This window comes from Schistocerca cancellata, chromosome 5 (genome assembly GCF_023864275.1).
Source record: "Schistocerca cancellata isolate TAMUIC-IGC-003103 chromosome 5, iqSchCanc2.1, whole genome shotgun sequence".
Classification (NCBI taxonomy): domain Eukaryota; kingdom Metazoa; phylum Arthropoda; class Insecta; order Orthoptera; family Acrididae; genus Schistocerca; species Schistocerca cancellata.
Window position 1 is genome coordinate 564804476 of NC_064630.1, and position 21292 is coordinate 564825767.

Below are 21292 nucleotides of genomic sequence, written 5' to 3' on the forward strand. Positions count from 1 at the left end.
AGAATATTATATCACCAGTGATGACTATAATGGATAGTAAAAAGACAAGAGAACTCACATTTGTAAAATACATCACAGAACTAGATTGACACAGAAGTAGGAAGAGAAAATTAAGAAACTCTGTATGTAACTGGAGGAAGGAAAGAACCAGTAAGGGTAAGGACATGCACTTATCAGTAGAGGGACTGATAAATGGTGCCAACAGAAAGATTAACAGAGAGAAGACCTTTCATGATAACTTCATTTACATGCAGGAAAACTGATATGTCAAGTTATCTAAGAAACTGAAGGAAGAGAAGCCTAAGATAGAACTAGAACATGTACAGCACACTCCAACTATGATTAGGTAACAGCAACAGACACTAAGAAGAAGAAAGCCCCACAACTACAAAGCAGCCATAACCAAGTTATAGCTGCATGGTTGGCTAGGAATTCTGCAACAGGTCACCTGCACCACCAGATACAGAGTTCTGTTATATGGCACGTGACTTTGCACAAACATACTGCACAGAACACCAAGAAGCAGTAATGGACTGGGCAGAGAACTGCATCAACTGAGTAAGACATATGACAAATGTTTATCTTCTCACAGTAGTCTTCCTCCTGAAGTAGATTTTGTTGAACTGATGAGTAATCACTTAACTGTGTTATAAACAGCATATACATAGAGATGACAAGCTTTGCACTGTTAAAACTGAAGGTTGTGGGTGTTGGAGAGAGGGGACAGAGAACGGGGGCAGGTGGGAGGGGGGGGGGGTTGCATGATGGTGCTGAATATTTATTTATTTATATTTTATTTGCATGAAGCCATCACAGTTATAGCTTTTGCAAAAATTAGAAATAATAATATGATAATAATGAAAATATGATAATAATTACACTTAGAAAATATGTTACATACTACAACTGTATTATCTTATATTTATTGAACATTTATTGCTTTACAGCTGATACAATAATGGTTCATATCATAAGCAGTCTCTTAAAATTAATTGAATGAATCTAAACATTTTTCTGTCAGAAAAGATTCTGCATTAAAATTGTGCCCTTTACACATTATTCAAGAGTTTGGTGGTTAGTTAAACAAAATCAAACCATTGATGTATAGGCTTTAATACACTAATTTTAATGTTGGTCTTTTCTGGAAGTACGTAGTTACATTAAATTTTGTTCTGGAATTGTGATCATGTACATCACTGCACTAGAAAACATGGTTGTTTCATAAAAAAATGTGACTAATTGAAATTTGCATAAAGAATATATTGTTAGGTATTTATGCTGCACAAACGTTTCACAATCTGATTCTCCATCATGTCTTATCCCATGCATAGGTCTTTTTGTTCTTTTCAATAACACAAATATTATTTTTAAGTGGATGTCAGTTGCTCACCCTTGTCATTCAATCCCATAATGTAGAAAGGGGTAAATTAAATCATTCTATAGTAAAATATTTTTAATGTTTGGCTAGAAACTATCTTAGTGATCTGGCTATGGAGATATGAGCCACTAATGAATTTTCACATACAAAATTAATGAGGTTTGTTCATTGCAAATTCTCATGAACATACAAGCCCAGAGATTTACAGCTGTCATTTTCTGTTTCCCAAGGTATTAAAGACATAATCTACATTGGTATGGTGAGAACTGTCCATTATTTAAATGCCACTAACTGAGATTTAGTCACATTCACCTTGATGCGTCAATCACTGAAGTTTTTCGTCACTTCTGTTACACCACTAGTAGTAAAGGATTCTAGTCCTTTACATTCTCTATGACAGAATATGATTGAGGAGTCATCCACATAGCTTATTATATGGGAGTTAATGGGATGTGCAATGTTGTTAAAATACAGTATGTGAGGAAGAGAAAGAGAGGTAAACCTTGTATGATTGTTTCACTGGTGAAACAAAAGTTTATCATTTTAACAACTAATTCATACATCTTTGTAGTGCATAGATTATGATTCAACAGGCAAATGGCTACAAGATGCCTGGATGACCCTTTGATACAATAAGACTTCAGTTTTTTTTAGAACTAACCTACGTTTTACTGTGTCGAAAGCTTTTGTCATGTCTAAAAAGATATCTGTAGTTGGCATCCGCTTGTCCAACAGACAATGTACTTCATGGCAGAACTGTGTATTTGCACTTTGTGGTTTGTGAAGAAGATACTTAGATGGGATAGGACATTTCGGAATACCCTACTAAAGGTGGGAATTAATGATGTTGGTCTATAGTTGGAGAAATCTTCCTTTATTTCTGTTTTTATACACAGATTTCACAACACCAATTTTTAGAACTGTTGGATGCATGTTTTGTCCATTGTTATAACTAATCAGATAGATAAAAGGTCTGGAGATTACTTTTAAGCTTATCTTAGTAATTGCACTAGTTGTGCTATCCCACCGAGATGAAAATTTTCTCTTTAACATTTGTATTACCTTGCATACTTCCTGCTCATTTATTTTCATAAATTCCAAAACAATACACTGAGTGAGGTAAGGGTCTCAACATGTACATCTATAATATGGGTTGGGTGCTCATCAGAAGTGAAAGAGTTATGGAAAATGTTACGTGCAATATTTGAGTCTTTAACGGTGTTACCATCACGTCTTATGCTGACTGGTTCTGTATTTATCTTCTTGGGAGCTTTACGGTATTTGTCAGTTAGGTCCTAGGATGATTTATTTATATTATTAGACAGCTCTATTGTTTTGCTGTTAACTTGCTTCCTTAGGTAATCAATTTCAATTTTGAAAAATCAGTATATACTCTGCCTGAGCCTGATCAGATTTGGTTGAGTTTCAGTATATGATTACTTCCTTTTGGGCAAATTACCTTCTGGGTTACTGACAGAACAGCAATAGTTGTAAATGTCTCACTAGGTTTGAATAGAACTCATTCAATTTGATGTCAAACCCTTTCAGGTGGTGCACAGAATCCTCTGCTATTTTGTATTTGAAGTTATTAATATATGATCTATTCAGATTCATTTCTGCAGAATAGTTTTTTTTTTTTTTTTTTGCACAGCTGAATTTTTTTATATTAAATGACAAAAGTGATCAGAATAATAAAAATTTAAGCTACTGTAACTTACTTCATCTACGACATCTTTGTTGATTATAGTATAAGCTATTCTAGTGGAGCAAGTGTCTGTTACTCTAGTGTCTGAAGTTAGTATATTTAAGAGATTTTACAAACTTAATACATCATTGAGTTTTAAGTTTACTGTAGTGCAACAGAATAGGTCTGGGAAGGGTAGCTTGGCTGAACTAGCAGAGAGCAGGTTTTGCATGTTTATACATACTGACAGAGATAAAATGACAGTACTTCTCTCAGAACCAGTTGAAATAACTGGAATCCATATCTTCTTACCACGAGCTAGCAGGAACATAAAACAATGGAACTCCGGATTGAAATATCAACAATATCAGGAAGAAGACAGATTGCTACTCACCGTGAAGGTGACATGTTGAGTTACAGTCAGGCACAAAGCCTGTCTGCAACTCAGTGAGTCATCTTTATGGTGAACACCAATCTACCCTTTTCTTATATTGTTGTTAGCAGGAAGATAAAATTTTCAATACTTGTATTTGAACAAATAATATATTGGAAGGGTAGTCAATGAGATATGTTTTTAACTGTCAATTGAATTGATAGGGTTTAACAGTGATTTCTATTAGACAAGAGCTTATTGAATACTTTTATGTCAGAGTATGTACCTCCATTCTGAACTAATAACAACCACCATGAAACAAGCATAATGGTTATATGCTATAGAAATGGCGAATGATAACATCAAATAAACGGAAAATAATACATAAAATTTCATTTGTGTGTGAGGCTACAATTTAAGACACTTTCGGCAATTTAACAGACCATTTACGAAACCTTTAGCAATGAGTGTCACTATGTTTACCATATTAGTAGTATGATATTTGAAAAAGTTTCTTCGTGCCCTCATTTCTGTTACCCTATAGAATGTTAACTGGGGATTAAAAGGAGAGAACAGTTATATAAATTGATATATTTTGTTATTTTGTCAACACAGAAGTGGCTTACAAACAGCAGATTGACTTTGTTATAGCTGTAATAAGATAAGCCTTTCTGCACAAAGGAAAATCTTTTACTAAAAGATTACCAAGTGAAATGAGACAGTTGAAATTTAGTGAGATCAGAAAGGCAATACAATCCTGGCTGAAAGAAAAATCTTTCCACACTCTTAACGAATTTGCAAATATGAATGTAAGTAATCTATTAATTTAATCACAAGAATGAACTTCTGTCCCTGTTATTCTTAAGAGGGAGGACATAGCAATTATGAATAGTAGAAGTAAATATAACAATATTATGAAAAGGGTAGTTGCTACTCATCATATAGGAGAGATGCTGAGTTGCAGATAGGCACAACAAAAAGAATGTCAAAAATAGACAACACGCACGCACGCACGCACGTGCGTGCAAACGCACCTGACACACATATGACTGCAGTCTCTAGCAACTGAAGCCAGACTATGAGCAGCAGCGCATGATGTGGGAGGCAACTGGGTGGGGTAAGGGGGAGTCGGGGGCAGGGAGGGGGAGCGATATCAGGGTAAAGGTTGGGGATGGGAAAGCGCTGCTAGTGGGAGTATGCAGGGCTGTGGTGGAGAGAGGACAGAGCAGTTAGGTGCAGTTTGCAGTTGAGAGGGTAGACGGAGGGTGGAAGAGAGAGGGGTGGGGGGAGGAGGGTGGGGTAGTGGAAAAAAGAGAGAAGTAAAAAGAATGGATATATTGCAGGGAGAGTTCCCACCTGCGCAATTCAGAAAAGCTAGCGTTAGTGGGAAGGATCCACATGACACAGGTTGTGAGCAGTCACTGAAATGAAGAATGTCGTGTTGGGCGGTGTGCACAACAACAGGATGGTCCAATTGTCCACAATTTATCAGTGGCTATTCATGTGGACAGACAGCTTGTTGTGTGCCATGCCCACATAGAATTCAGCACAGTGCTGTGTTCTCCTGGTATCCCTCCCCCTACCCACCCCAGCCCACTCCTTGCCTCCACCCAGTTGCCTCTCCCATCATATGGTGCTGCTCGTGGTCTGGCTTCAGCTGTCATAGACTGTGGTCACGTGTGTGTGAGTTGTGTTTGCATATGTGTGTGTGTGTGTGTGTGTGTGTGTGTGTGTGCATGCGCACTTGTGTTGTCTATTTTTGACAAAGGCATTGTTGACCAAAAGCTCATTTTGTGACTCTTTTTGCTGTGTCCATCTGCAACTCCGCTACATTCCATCCTGGATTTTCCAATGTATGGTAACAAAATCCAAGCAATAGAATCCTGATTGAAAGGAAAAGCTTTGCAAATATGAATGTAGGTAACCTATCAATTTAATTGTAAACATTCAGTTTCTGTCCCTGTTATTATTCTTAAGAGGGAATGCATAGCCATTATGAACAGTACAATTAAATCTAGCTTATGTTCCAATTGTATTATTGGAAAGCGGCTTTGCCTGTATAAATATATCATTATAAAATCATGTATGGACCAATACAAAATGCATTTAAACAGGTGAAGCATATCACAGCTATGTAACTGTGGACAAAGCTTTATGAAGCTTGAAAGGTGTTAATGGGATAGTAAATAAATAAAACAATGGAAAGTTTAAGATGGAATAACAACAGTATGCAAAGGATAAATTGTTTCTCACCATATAGAGGAGGCATTGAGTCACAGAAGGCACAATGAAACAGACTGCTAAAATAATTAAGCTTTGGAACAACGTCCTTCTTCCATAACAGAAAATATACACATTCATACCAGCAAAACTCTTGCATACAAATTGCCACTGTAGCCAGACACTGAGTCCCAACTGCATTTTTATTGGCAGTCGGGGCCCTAGGACCCAAAGACAGTGGACGTGTGTGTGTGTGTGTGTGTGTGTGTGTGTGTGTGTGTGTGTGTGTGTGTGTGAAAGCTTAATTATTTTAACAGTCTTTTTCATTGTACCCGTCTGCAGCTCAAAAAATAAATAAGATATATATCTGGAACATAACTGGAGAATCACCTGGAATTGATCAATAATAATGTGGGCAAAAGTTAAAAATGACAAGTATGCCTATATTACAACTAAAGCTTTCCAGTGGGGTCTAGTTCACCACTCTTACCTTAGGAATGGTATCATAAAAAGTAATTTTTGAATTATTACATGTTATTAGGCAGGAATAGATAAAGATTTTTAATGGAATAAAATTAATTGGAATATTCACACAGTTTTATATCTTATTTCATGGCTGGAATATTTTTTAAGTGCCACCCAACCCATGAATCCTCCTCTCACCACCAGCATTTACCACTCCTAACATTCCCTCACTGCAGCAAAGTACTATTTTGAAACACATTTTTATAGCTTTCCATTGTATTTAACTGAACTACATTAGGTGCTTTAGTACAGAAGACATAATTCATGTAATGAATAACAATTTCTGGCAATTCATACTTACCGATAACAACTATGCAATGTATTTTCTGCTGCAGTCTGATATTTAACATTGTATTTTGGACCAACAGTATGGATGATAAATCGTGCTGGAAGATTGTATCCCTGAGTTACACGTACTTCTCCTGTGCGGCATTCTAGAAGAAAGCAGACCTTAAAGTAATCAAAAATTTCAAAACTGAGTTAAGCATCCTGGAACTGTTACAGTATAACAAGTATAAACTGAAACAATGTCTCAACAGATATGCTTACAGGTATGGCTATCAGAATGAGATAAGTAACTGTTTTGCCTGATTATGTAACTGTTTAAAAAAAAAACACTGAGACAGCAAAATTTAATGAAGTAATTAAACTTAAAAGCAAATAATTCAAAAAATATTTATAGTTATGCATAATGATTTCCTCCATTTGTTAGTAAGTTAATATTGACTGTCCAACTTGTCTACAAGAATTAGTTTAACATTTGTAGTCACGCAACATGGTGATGGTTGTAAAAGGATCCTAACTGACATGAGACAAGTGAAAGTCAAACCTTGCCAGCAACACTGGTTTTAAAACCTACTGAAATTCCTACTTTCGAGTGAATACTGCAAAGGGAAATGCATGCAACTGACATTTGGAGCTGATTATCTCTCAAAAGAACATTTCTCACAGTGGCACATGCACTGAGATGATAAAAGTCATGGGATACCTCCAAATATCATTGCCCAGCATAGTGCAACACCTCAATGTAGCATGGACTCAACAAGTTGCTGGAAGTCCCCTGCAGAAATATTGAACCATGCTGCCTCTATAGCCATCCATAATTGTGAAAGTGTTCCCAGTGTAAGATTTTGTGCATGAACTGACCCCTAAATTATGTCCCATAAATGTTCGACGGGACTCATGTCGGGCAGTCAGGGCAGCCAAATCATTTGCTTGAACTGTCCAGAATGTTCTTCAAATCAGTTGTCAAACACTGGTTACCCAGTGACATAGCACATTGTCATCCATAAAAATTCCATTATTGTTTAGAAACATGAAGCCTGTGAATGGCTGCAAATGATCTCCACGCAGCCAAACATGACCATTTCCAGTCAATAATTGGTTCAGTTGTACCAGAGAACACAGTACATTCCATGTGAACACAGCACACACCATTATGGAGACACCACCAGCTTGCACAGTGCTTTGCTGACAACTTGGGTCCATGACTTCATGCAGTCTGTGCCACACTCGAACTCTACCATCATCTCTTACCAAACTGAAATCAGTACTCATCTGACCAGGGTATGGTTTTCCAGTCATATAGGGTCCAACCGACATGGTCACAAGCCCAGCAGAGCTGTGGCAAGTAACGTCTTGCTGTTAGCAAAGGCACTTGTGTCGGTCGTCTGCTGCCATAGCCCATTAACAATTGATTTCGCCATACTGTCCTAATGGATACATTCATTGTTGTATGTTCCACATCAATTTCTGCAGTTATTTCAATTAATATTGCTTGTCTGTTACTCTGATAACTCTACACAACCGCACTGCACTTGGCTGGTAACTGAAGGCCATCAGTCACTGCACTGTCTATGGTGAGAAGTAATGCCTGCAATTTGGTATTCTCAGTGCACTCTTGACACTTCGGATCTTGGAATATTGAATTCTCTAATGATTTTCAAAGTGTAATAACTCTTGTGCCTAGATCTAACTATTGTCCTGTGTTCGAAGTGTGTTTATTCCTGTCTTGCAGCCTAGGTCTAACTATTGTCCTGTGTTCGAAGTGTGTTTATTCCTGTCTTGCAGCCATAACCACTTCAGAAATCTATTCACATGAATCATCTCAGTACAAATGACAGTTCTGCAAATGCACTGCCATTTTGCACCTTGTGTACATGATACTACCATCATCTGTAGGTGTGCTTATCACTATTCCACGACTTTTGTGACCTCATTGTAAAGTAGCACATCTTCAGTGGCCAAGAAATACACAGCTTGGGCAGTAGCTGACTGAAGGCATGTACTGTGGACCGATGGGTTCAGTTTTGTCTCTTTCTAAATGATCCAAAGCATCATGTACACTGATTGCCCAATGGTATATTTAAACTGCAGTATGTGTGTGTGTGTGTGTGTGTGTGTGTGTGTGTGTGTGTGGATGGTTGGTTCAGACCAGGTATGTTCCTGTTATATCTTAGGTGTTGTTTTTTGTACTATGATTTGCACTTACTCATTATTATTATTAATAAGAACCAGGATGTTTCTTTCAATATTCTCAGTGACCAAGATCTCCCATCTTCCAAGATGACAAAAGCCATCTTCACGGGGCTGCAAGTGTATGTTCCTGGTTTGACAAACCCTTAGGCACACTTATTGCACCTTGACTGGCTGATTAAAATCTTAATCCTACTGAAAATTTCTGCAAAATTTGGAACAGTGGATGAAATGTGGTGGTCAATGTACCCACAATTTGATAATCTTATGGAGTCTAATCATCATGAGTGGTTTCAGGTGGATACGAGCATACCTGAAGAATATTTTTGATCATCTTCTTTATTAAATGAAGGACATTATCAACATGGAATGACATGAAATTGGTGTCTGATGTTTTTTGGGGGAGGGGGGGGGGCAGGGGGAAGAGGGTGGATAAGGGGGTGGGCAACTTAATTTTTGTTCAGTGTGCTTCCACTGTTGTTGTAAAAAGGAAAAAGTATTCAACCGACATTACAGAAATATTTTAAATCAGAGTCAAGAACAGTATTTACATCTTAATTCCTTTTATTTCAATGTATACTTCTATAACCACAGTGGTCTAGGTAGTAATAAAAAAAATGTCCTTGGTCCCAGGTTTGATCCCAGCTACTGCTTAAATTTTGAGCAAAAAATTTTAATAATGGCTTCAAAGGCTTCAAATGTTAGGAATCACCCTTGTCCTGCCAATAGCCATGTCAAAGATGACACAGGATTGAACAGCATTTTGGAGCACCATCTTACTCTGCCCATAAAAGGCAGAAAAATGAGTAATGACCAGCAGTATGAGGATACAAAAGGCGATAGATATCACTACATTAAAGACATGCAAGGTGTATCAACAGGATATGTAGCTTGTAATTGAAAAGTGTCACTATGACTCAATGAAGTACATTCTATGAGTAGAAGTGTGGAATGTAAGAAGTGTGAATGTGGTAGGGGAGCTAGAAAATCTGAAAAAGAGAAACATAAAGGCTCCGTCTATCCAGACACTCCTATGTAATGCAGAATTGACCACTAGATGTCACAAGAGGCAGACCCACTAGTATAAACTGATGTGGGAAGTACTGTATTGTCAGCAGAGAAGCAGTAACAGCAGAATGGGTTTCTCAAGACGGCTCAGTGACTTCAGACATGAACTAATCATTGGTGTCACCTGAGTAACAAAACCATCAGGCACATTTTCTCTACTCTAAAGTGGCCCAAGTTGACTCTTAGTGGTTTGATTATGACATGGAAATGTGAAGGAACAACCTCAGCTAAACCGTGACCAGGTCGGTCTCATTTACTGGCAGACAGGCACCATTCAGCATTGTGAAATGTGTTTGTGAAAATTGCATGAAACAAGTGAAAGGGATCACCCATGAGTTCCAAAGTGCTACCCACTGTCCAGCAAGCACAATGATAGTGCACAGGGAGTTGAAAAGAATGAGGTACAATGGTCAAGCAGCCCCTCCCTCATATGCCACACATTTCTAAAGTCAATGTTAAGCGATGCTTGAGGTGGTGTAAAGAGCACTAGGGCAATGCCACTGGACAGCAGATGACTGCAGATGAGTGGCAATCTGATGGAAGGGTTTGGGTTTGGTGAGTGTCTCAAGAATTCTACCTACCACCATGTACAGTACCAAACATGAAGCATGGGGGAGGTGCTGTTACAGTATGGGGGTGTTTCTCATGATTAAGATGATGTCCCCTTATTGCACTTAAGGAAATGCCAGCACTGTTTACTGTGTACAGTAGAGGAAAAGTTCAGCGATCATGACTGATTGTATCGGCATGATAATGCATCCTATCATAATACAGCATCTGTGAGGCAATAGTTTGTGGACAATAATGCTCCTGAAATGGACTAGCATGTCCAGAGCTCAATGCAACACCTTTGGAATGAGTTAGAACGTCGACCTCGCTCAAGACCCGAACATCCAACATCGCTAGTTTCTCTGGTTTTGGCTTTTGGTGGATAACGAGCTGCCATTCCTACACAGACATTCAGACACTGCATTAAAAGTGTGTCCAGCAGAGTTACAGCCATCACAAAGGTGAATTGTGGACACAACACATAATAATGTCCAGACATCACAAGCAGAAGATGAACAGATATATACATAGATAGGGAGATAGATGACTGACACACACACACACACACACACACACACACACACACACACACACACAGAGAGAGAGAGAGAGAGAGAGAGAGAGAGAGAGAGAGAGAGAGAGAGAGAGAGAGGAGGGGGGGGGGGGTTTCAGGTTGATGAAATTTAGTATGTAAAGGGAGATGAAAATCAATTGATCATGGGTGACTTGAGCACCATAGTAGGGGAAGGAATAGAAGCAGAGTTATGGGAGAATATGGGCTCTGTAATACAAAAGGAGGAGGAGAAAGGCCACTGAGTTCTGCAGTGAATTGCAGCTACTATTTGCAAATATGCTGTTGAAAAATTACAAGAGAAGGAAGTATACCTGGGAAAGACTTGCAGACATGGAAACATCCTAGATGGATTACATTATGGTCAAATGGAGGATCTGTAATCAGCCACTGGGGGGGTAAGGTATATGCAGGAGCAGATAGTCTCAGATCACAATTTAGTTATGATGAAAATAGACTGAAATTTAAAAGAATCATCCATAAGGATCAATGTGCACAGAATTGAGACACTGAAATACTGAGAAATGATAAGGTGCCTTTGAAGTTCTCTAAGGCTGTAGATATGGTGATAATCAATACCACAATAGGTAGTTCAATTAAAGAGGAAAGGACATTTCTAAAAAAGACAAACACAGAATCTGGACAGACAAATATAGATACAAGGAAGGTAGCTGCAAAGAAATCTTGGATAACAGAAGAACTAGGCAAGTAATCATTGACAAAATGTAAATACAAAAGTGTTCTGGAAAAATCATGAGTATAGCAATATAAGTCATTTACAAACGAAATGAACAGAAAATGCAGGAAAGCCAAGGCAAAATGTATGCAGGGCACAAGAGAAGCAGTTGTACAAGTGGTGGTGTTCTGAAGGACTGATACAGTATATTGAAAAGTCATACCAATGTACTGTGAAATGAAAAGCAAAGAAGTTAATATTAAGTGTCTGATGAAGAAATGGGCTTAATATGGAAGACATATGAGATCCAGTATTAGTGTTAGTGTTTAGGAGAGCTCTGGAAGACTTGGGATCAAATAAGGCATAGATAACATTCTTTTGAAATTTCTAAAATCATTAGTGGAAGTGTGAACCAACTGCCTATTTAAGTTGATTCGTAAAATCTCTGAGTCTGGAGAAACACCATGAGTTAGTAAGAACCTGACATCATCAGGTGAAGGAGATAAGAGCTCGGATGTATTTCTGAAACTTAAAAAATCATGTTTTTATAAACTCATTTCATTACCTTGATTGCAATAACACATTACTTTAAACTGATTACTAGCTCCAGTTTTAAACAACCATCTTCGTATCTTAAAAATAACAAGAAACAGAAAATTGACTTTAGGTTAAAATCAGTTTTACAGGCTTCAATAACATAAATTATTTCAAAATAATGAGTGTTAAGTGGCAGAAACACACCACTCATACTGGAGATTCTATGCCTGCATACACAGCAATCTAGAGTGCCATCTGTTTGTAATGTTGTAAGGTGTCCAGCCAGGTGCAGTCATTTTTGTAACACAATATTCTACAGTGTACTTTTCCATCATTTCAGGTGATACTAGTGGAATGAAAGTCTTTGCTAATGCTGCCTCCTTTTTACTCTTTAACTCCCTCCACCCCTTCCTCCACTGACGGCCACACGCAGTGACGGATGGACAAGCAACCAACAAAATCTGCAGTTGCAGAATGCTGTATGGGTACAGGGGACTCCATTAAGTATGAAGTAATGGAAGTGCTAAAACAGATCTCATTGTTTTGGAACTGTACTCTGAAGGAGGCAACTGAAATATGAGTTGCTGACAGGCTGATCGACACAGACACTGGGTTTGCTCTCAGTAAAGCTCAGGACCCAGCACTCAGCCAACTAAAATCACATCATCAGCCGAGAGGGACATCCAAACTTGATGCAGGCCACAAGAGTACTGATGGACCAGAGTTCACACCCAGCTTCCGGTTGCATCCCCCCCCCCCCCCTTTTCTGCCCATCATATTGTATGGCTGGCAGTGAAGGAATTGGTGGGGAGTGATACAAACATAACAGAGGCAGGATGTAACAAAGATGTTCATTCTAAAGGTATCATCTGATGATTATGATAAGATACGCTGTCAAAATATTGTGTTATGAAAATGACTGCACCATGCTGGACAACCAGCAGCAGCACAAACAGTTGTTTCGCTTGGAAAGCCTAAGATCACACAGTAGAATGCCATTGTCTGATGGTGTACCTCAGACCAATGTAAATAAATGGAAAATACCTATCAGGTTAGTGTGAACTATTATCAATTTCTATGATATGTATTATTTAAATAGGTGTCAGAACACAAATAGAATTAATAAAAATATGCCATGCTCACTAATGAGCCAAGTTTTCAGTACACTGTTGGTTAGACTAACCACAGGGTTTAATTCTGAACCTATGGAGACAAATGAAAAATTTTCTTTCATTAAAAGAAAGTCACCAGACCATCTTACAACATTAATTAATTTTGCAGAACATGAGTAAAATATAAGAAAAGTATATCATGCTTATTAAGAAATGCACCTGTGTACATAGTTAACATAACATCTGTAACTCATCAGTGATAAAAATGTAAAATATAAAATATGAAGAGGTTGGTCAAAGCATGTTTGTAATAATATGAATCCATCAGACAGCTAACTGCTGTGTGTGCTTGTTGGTGCCACCCAAAAATAGTAATTAAAAACTGACAGGTAGAACACAAGTATGCACAGTTGCAATTCCAAGAACTAAATGTAATTAATGTTAACAACATGATAGTAAATACAAATTTTGAAGTATGCACAAGAACTAACATGGAAAATGGGGCTCAAAATACAAATGTCGAATTGTCAGTATCACTGTCAGGAATGTAAGAGCACATAGTAACATATAATTAAGGGTTGAAATCAAGGAGTGCAACACGCACTTTTTGAGCCAAGTGAATAAGGTTAAAAAATATTAACTGCATAATATAATAAATACAATAACTATTAAAGAGCAATAGTCTGCCACTGTGATTGAGGTGCCACATCCTAGCATGTTTATTAAGTGGAGCTGATGTCAACACCTGTGCACAGAGGGCCATTGGGAAGACAGCAGTGCATGTTGCAGTTTTCCATGCTCAACACATTCAGAATCAAGGGAAGTGTGCTCATTGTGTTGGAGGAAATAGAAATTCACAGTTAAAAGAAAAAAAAAATTCTGAACTGATACCAAATGAGCAACTGAATTCAATCAAAACTAATTTTTCAATATTTTTGATGAACTACATTAAAAAAAGATTTTGCACATTTTGAATTTTGGAAGCACTGGTACTGAGGGGCTGTTCTAAATATGTTATGCAAGGGATATTGCGACACACAGTGCCGCCTTCCCCATGGCCCTCCGTGTGCAATTGTTTACATTGGCTCCACTGCATAAACATGCTGAGAGGTGGCACCTCTATCACAGTGGCAGACTATTGGGCTTTAAGAGTTATTTTATTTATTAGATTATAACACTTTTTATCTGTACTCACTTAGTTAAAAAAATGGATGTTACATTCCCTGATATCAGTCCTTGTTTAAATGGTTACAATTTGATAGCTACTACGCGCTCTTATGTATTCTTGACACAACTACTACTGCAATTCTGATATTTATATTGTGAGCTACATTTGTCATGCACATTCTCATTATTTCAAAATTTTTGTTTGTCATATTGTAGTTAATAATAATCCTGCTTAGTTATTGGAATTGTAACTGTGTGTAGTTGTCTGCGAGCTGTTAGTTTTTTGCTGACTATTTGTAGTTAGCACTCGCAAGCACACAGAGTGGTCAGTGATCTGACGGATTCAAATAGTGACAAACATGCTTTGACCAACTTTTACATGTTTTTATATTTTATATTTTTATCATTCATGAGTTACAATTCGTAATGAGAATATGTCAACTTTGTACTCGTGTGCACTTCTTAATAAGCATGGTATGTTTTTCTCATATTTTAAATTATTCAGTTCTTCTGCTTTAAAATTTATATACATTATAAGCTGGACTAGTGCCTTACCTTTAACAAAAGAAAATTTTTTGTTTGCCTCTATAGGTTCAGAACTGTACTCCGTAACTTTCTTGGTACAACCACCAGTGTATTGAAAACTTGGCTCATTAGGGAGTGTATCATGTTTTCAGTGAGTCTATTTGCATTCCAACACCTATTTAAATAACATGTGTTGTAAAAGTTTATAATTATTCACACTGACTTGACAGGTATTTTCCATTTATCTACACAGTTCCAAGATACATTATCTATGACATTCTGGCATATAGTGTATGGAGAGACAGTCTCTGGTATGAATGGTACGGTTTTGCTACTTAACAGTCATTACTTTGAAATGATTTATGTTCTTGAAAGTTATGAAAGTCATTTTAACCTGAAGACAATTTTCTGTTTCTTACTACTATTACAGACCTGAAGATGGTTGTTTAGCAACAGAAACTAATAACTAATTGTCAAGAAATGTGTTATTGCAATACAATTAAAATAATTTATATATTTTTTTTTAAGTTTTAAAAATATCTCAAAATTCTCATAAAAATATCATCCACACAATCCTTAAGACAGAAAAGGCAGATGAATGAGTGAACTATTGCACAACCAGCTTAACACCTCAAGCTCTCAAGTTGCTGACAAGAACAATATACAGAAGGATGCAAAAGCAAGCTGAGCATCTAATAGATGATCGTTGGCTCTAGGGAAGGTAAAGGCACAAGAGAATCAGTTGTTCTGGCACTGTACTTGACACTGGAAGCAAGATTTAAGAAAAATTGAGACATGAGGAATAACAGGAAAATAGGTGTAACATAAAGGGAAAGATGGGTAATACACAAAATGTACAAGAATAAAGAGGTAAAAATAAGAATGGATGACCAAGAATGAAGTGCTCAAATCAGGTGTAGTCCTTTGCTCCTACAGTTCAGCCTATTCATCACAGAAGCAATGACAGAAAAAAAGAAAGTTTCAGGACTGGGATTAAAACTTAATATTAAAGGATACAAATTATAAGATTTGCTAACAATAATTATAGGAACTGTTGAATGGAATGAGCAGTCTAATGAGCAAATGCTATGGAATGAGACGAAACTGAAAATAAATGAAAGTAATGAGAAACGGCAGGAAAGAGATTAGCAACAAAGTTAACATCAACATTGAGGAACAAGAAAAAGATGAAGTGAAGGAAGTCTCCTACCTCAGAAGTAAAATAACACATGAAAGATGAAGCTAGGAGGCCATAAAAGGCAGACTTGCACAGACAAACTTAATACAATAAATAAATGAAGACATTGTGGTGCAATGGTTTTCTTAAATGAAGAGGTATATAAAACAATGCTTTCCTATAAACACAGATGCAGAACATTATTACAGAATGTGGTCAAGATCTCAGAAAGCAGAGGATTCAAAACAAAGAATATGTTTCTTGGATGCTTATTTTCATCTGTAAAAGAACAGTGTATATTGGATAGTCCAAATGTTCCCATCTGAGGGACTGGAAACAAACTTGTGCCCCATTCACAATGTGCAGATGAGTATCATTATGTAGTAAAAATGCTCAATGATTACTCTGGTTTTTGTAACAAGTCTACAAAAAAATCAGTGATTATTTATGTCCCAGTAAATTAGTACAGAGACTCTTCAGCATGGCATTTAAGTTTCTAATTATATATTTGATGTTGAGTTTATGTGGTGACATTCCAATGACTGTTGCTTATTCTCAAGTGGATGATGGTCTAGTCACATTTTATTCCATGTCACACTGTAGTCTGGAGAGCTGTCTCTTGTTCTTTCATGGTATGGGCTTTCTATTATAAAAGCATTAAACTGTGATGGCCTACCCTGTAAGAAATAGTTTTTTTAAATTTTGGTAGGAGTTGCCTACCTTCATAAGATGTTCTGAAAATAGTTTATTTTTCAAGTTTTTTCAGTCACTTCAACAGTGGTATATTTTATTCATTTTTAGGATTCCGTACCTCACTCGGTATAAACATATCCGTACCTCACTCAGTATAAACATAATCCTTATAGGATCTGTTGTGTCTAGACAAGACAGTCTAGACACAGGGCGAGGAAGCCGAAAGGGCACGCGCTTACTTCACGCAGGCTTGCTTAGGTCTGAAACAGGATATGTAATGAATGCTATAAAGAAAAGTACGTAGCTGCTGGAATACTTAACTTTAATCCATCATTTGTATACAGCATTCTTGATGATACAAGTGAGACTCTCTCTAGAAATGGTTAATGGCACCTTGCTAGGTCGTAGCCATGGACTTAGCTGAAGGCTATTCTAACTGTCTCTCGGCAAATGAGAGAAAGGCTTCGTCAGTGTAGTCGCTAGCAAAGTCGTCGTACAACTGGGGCGAGTCCTAGTACGTCTCTCTAGACCTGCCATGTGGTGGCGATTGGTCTGCGATTACTGACAGTGGCGACACGCGGGTCCGAGATGTACTAATGGACCGCGGCCGATTTAAAGCTACCACCTAGCAAGTGTGGTGTCTGGCGGTGACACCACAGGATCACTTTGTTGTCAATCTGTCTACCTGTCTGTCCACCTGTTAAAAACTCTTTTTCTAACAAACAGGTATACATATCTAGTTGAAATTTATGTTATACAGTGAGTTTTATGCTCCCTTGGCAGTGTAAAACATTCAAGCTTTTAAATCATAGTAATCAAAAGATATGTCTATTTACATCACATATTTTAATAATGGCAAACTCACTCTTCAGAAACTATAGGCTATTTCCGGTTGGCCTGGAACCATGAAAATTGGCAACAAGAAAGGTTCACACTACAGTCATAGGAAAAAAATTCAAAACTGTAAATCTGTAATTACATCATAGGGATTTTTTTTTTCATTTGTTATCAGACTGTTCTTAGAAATAGGTAGACATATCAAGTTGAAATTTATGTGGCATAATACGGCCTATGTTCCTTGGTAGTATAATAAAAATCATACATTTTGGTATTTGAAAATTCACTCATCAAAACCTATAGGGTACTTCCCATTGACCTAGAATCATGAAATTATGCAAGAAGCAAGGTTTCACAGTACAAGTAAAGGAAAAAAATCCAAAAATTGTTAATTTGTAATTACATCAAATGAAAAAATACTTATTTTGTCATTTGTTACCCGACATCAAACTTGATATTAAAACAATCAGTAGTTCTGTATTCAGGCTAACTAGGCCGGAATGGTACAAGTCACAGACTAGTCTGTGAATAGTGTTCTTTTCACATAAGACTAGAAACACCATATCTATATGTAGTAAATGCTCCTGGAGATCTGATGATGGATAAATTGTGAAATGCATCATACAGTATGAGCAATAAAGTCATTCCTTGCCTTATGTCTGACTCTTACCATTGTAGCCCACTCAACCTGAATGCGAACTGCTGTATATTATAATAATGGTTGCCTGCCCCCTGAATTACTTTATGTCACATTTATATCATTGAAATTAAAACATTCTTGAAAATCTTGGAGCACTGGGACCAATATCTTGCCTGTATTAACACTGACAGTCTGCAAAAAGATTCTTGATACTCAGAATGAATGAATCAGTGCATGAATCCTACTTGCAGCTGACCAGTTTTTTTTGTAATTTTAATGGATGAAGACATAGTAATTATTGTGCTACAGTGGTATAATTGCAATTATTTGATTTTTAATTAAACATAATATAATTTATATTTCTAATTATCCAAAAGTTACTTTAAAACACAAATAAAATAATAAACAATGCAAATGTTCAAAACACGAAAAGAGCACCTCATTGTATGGTAACTATAGATTCTGTTTCAGGATGAGTGGTGCATCTGTTATAAGAAAATCAAGAGCTGAAGATATGATTTAATAGTGACGAAGGAAAGAAGTAAAATGGAAAATGTGAGATACATGAAAACTGGAGACAAACAGCATTTCCAAGCCATTTCTGAGTCCTTACATTTAACAAAACATCAACATTTAGCATGAGTTAGAGCACAGTTTTCCCTTCCATTTTTTTCCCTTGAACTTTTCCACTTCTTTCATTTTGTCCAGATAGGTATAAACAAATGTGAATGCTAGAAGACCCACAGCATTTATTGTTTTGATTATTCCTGATGCAGTGATTGGAAAAGCAGGTGCTCTCATTAAAGTGTACATTAATCTTTACTGTCATAAGATCAGCAGAAATCATATCCATCACAGTAGTAAAATTAACCGAACTATAGGTCTCAAATCCATAATAATATTTCTTTGACAAATTTTGTGCACTCAGATATATCAATACCACAAAGAAGATGCAGAAAAAGAAGTGATTAGAAAATCATACTTTGCACATCCAACAGAATAATGTCATTCCTTATTTAAAATGTTGCAAGTCTTTATGGCTATCCCTATATGTTTACAATATTTTGATGTTTTTAAAGAGTGCAATATAATTATTTAATCTACAATTTGTACAATACAAGTAACCACGACTAACTGAAATTATATGCCCAGACTCCACAATATTTGAGATTGGAAGTTTTAATGAAACTTTGCTTGAGATGCACTAATGGTCAATCAACAAGTACATGACCAATGAATTAATAATCTGAACAGGGTGTTACTTGTGACAGTACAAAACTGTCTAGCCACAGGAGCAACCAATATTACTGTAAGATAAAACTGTCACTCATTAGCTGCAGTCTTACAATAATGAAGCTACCCCACAAATTTGTGATGTTTGTCCAGTACCTTAATTGAGTCTTTGTAAACTTTCATTGTGAGATGAAAAATTCACTGTCACTGAGAGGTGACTTAATGAAAGACCATAAATTAACATTAAGTTATGTTCATATGTGCATCTGTACTCTGTGTTTTTAAAATAAATTTATTTTATGAAGTAACTAAACTGAGATTGTTGGCGTATAAATACAATAATTTTGAGAGATTTATTTTTTTTGTTCCAACTCAGTTACATGATTCACAAACATGTAAAAAAAAAAACACAGTTTCAGATGGGATAATGCTATATGCAGACAGTTGGGGTATACAAATTCCTTCCCAGGGGGAAAGGGATGGAGACAGAAAGGGCATGTGGCCACCCTCTGTCACTAAAATTGCTGAATCCAGTAATTAACATCTTGACCCCATGATGCTATGGGACAAAGACCAGGAAAAAAGAAGCAGATTTCTATGTACACATTTTAGGTTTCTGTTGACAAAAAGTTGTTACATGCAACAAAAATGATGTTTTTTTAATTAATTTTTTATTCCTGTTTCCCAAAGTTGTCTTAAGACTGCCAATTATTCATGAGGGAAGTATCACATTGCCTACATGTTTTTCTACTGTTTTGCATTTACTACAAGAAATTCTCATATGTAACAACATGTTAATATGAAATTTATTATGAATTACTTGCAATTTTTTCCCTTAAGACTATGAAATGCCATAATCAGTGTTGACAGATTTATGTTTTTAAATGTATGATAAAGAGATAACAACTCGTGCATCATGGCTTACTCCATCTCACAGAATAATCTCAATCCTCTACAAAAATAATCATCACCTTTGTCCTAAACATACTATCTCTTCAATCAAAAATATTTCTCAGAGTTAAAATGATAGGTAGTATTTTTCTCGGAACTATATCATCTTCATCCATGCTTTGCAATGTGTACTTTTTGGAGAGAGATCTTTTGCCCAGTCTTCAAAACACAGTTTTTCATTGTCTTTCATCTTCAGTAGTGTTAATGGCAAGCCATATTAGGGACTTTATCAATATGATGTTCTTGTAAACACACTGTATGCAATATCTCTTCAGTCAGCCTGTGTAACAGGACATTTTAAAAATATCCTGTTCTATTTTTAATGTTCGTACCAGCTAAAGATGACTGTGGTAGTTGATATACATTAAATAGCATAGAAAAAAGGAACAGGTACTGTTTGCCCTGTCTGTGTTGTACAGAGGGTACATGAGCAGTAGCAACAAGAGCAGTGGCAAGTTGTCAGAGGATGAGCACCACTCACTTGCTGTACAAGGATATGGATATGCTTTGACGCTTCAAGTCAGCGGTGTCATGGATGGCTTGGAGTAAGACAGCCACCAACAATGACAATAATGACCCAAAATTAATCACTTTCTGATTTAAGAAAAATGAACTTTGGTGTATGGCCTATGGATCACATATATAATATTTTATTGATGATTTAGACTATTGTGAGTTGTAATTAAGGGGATCTGTCATTGTGAGAGAGGAAGAATTTAAAATATAGAGAAGTGAAACTTAACAAAGTTTATTTTGTAGTTCAAAGTAGTCATTGTGTTCTCATATTTCAGAAGCATCCAGCAAAGGACTGAAGTCCAAAAGAAGAGGAAGTTCATACACAGGGACAGAGTAACTTGGCCACCTGAATGATTCATTAAGATGACTGTACATAATCAAAAAT

The 21292-nt window shown here is 36.7% G+C and overlaps 1 protein-coding gene and 1 long non-coding RNA gene across 3 annotated transcripts in view; one reads left to right on the forward strand and one right to left on the reverse strand.

Annotated features, from left to right (window-relative positions):
• The window catches only part of LOC126188403 (protein GDAP2 homolog), a 1021851-nt gene that overhangs the window by 195357 nt on the left and 805202 nt on the right, over nucleotides 1-21292 (reverse strand). For both annotated transcript variants that reach the window (XM_049930006.1, XM_049930005.1), the window contains one exon: nucleotides 6482-6614. In XM_049930006.1, the coding sequence (XP_049785963.1) occupies nucleotides 6482-6614 (133 nt within the window). The remainder of the gene's footprint in view (nucleotides 1-6481; nucleotides 6615-21292) is intronic.
• LOC126188404 (uncharacterized) lies at nucleotides 60-21117 on the forward strand. The gene is made up of 3 exons (XR_007537860.1): nucleotides 60-558; nucleotides 6549-6731; nucleotides 18679-21117. It is a non-coding gene; the product is annotated as an uncharacterized LOC126188404 (long non-coding RNA).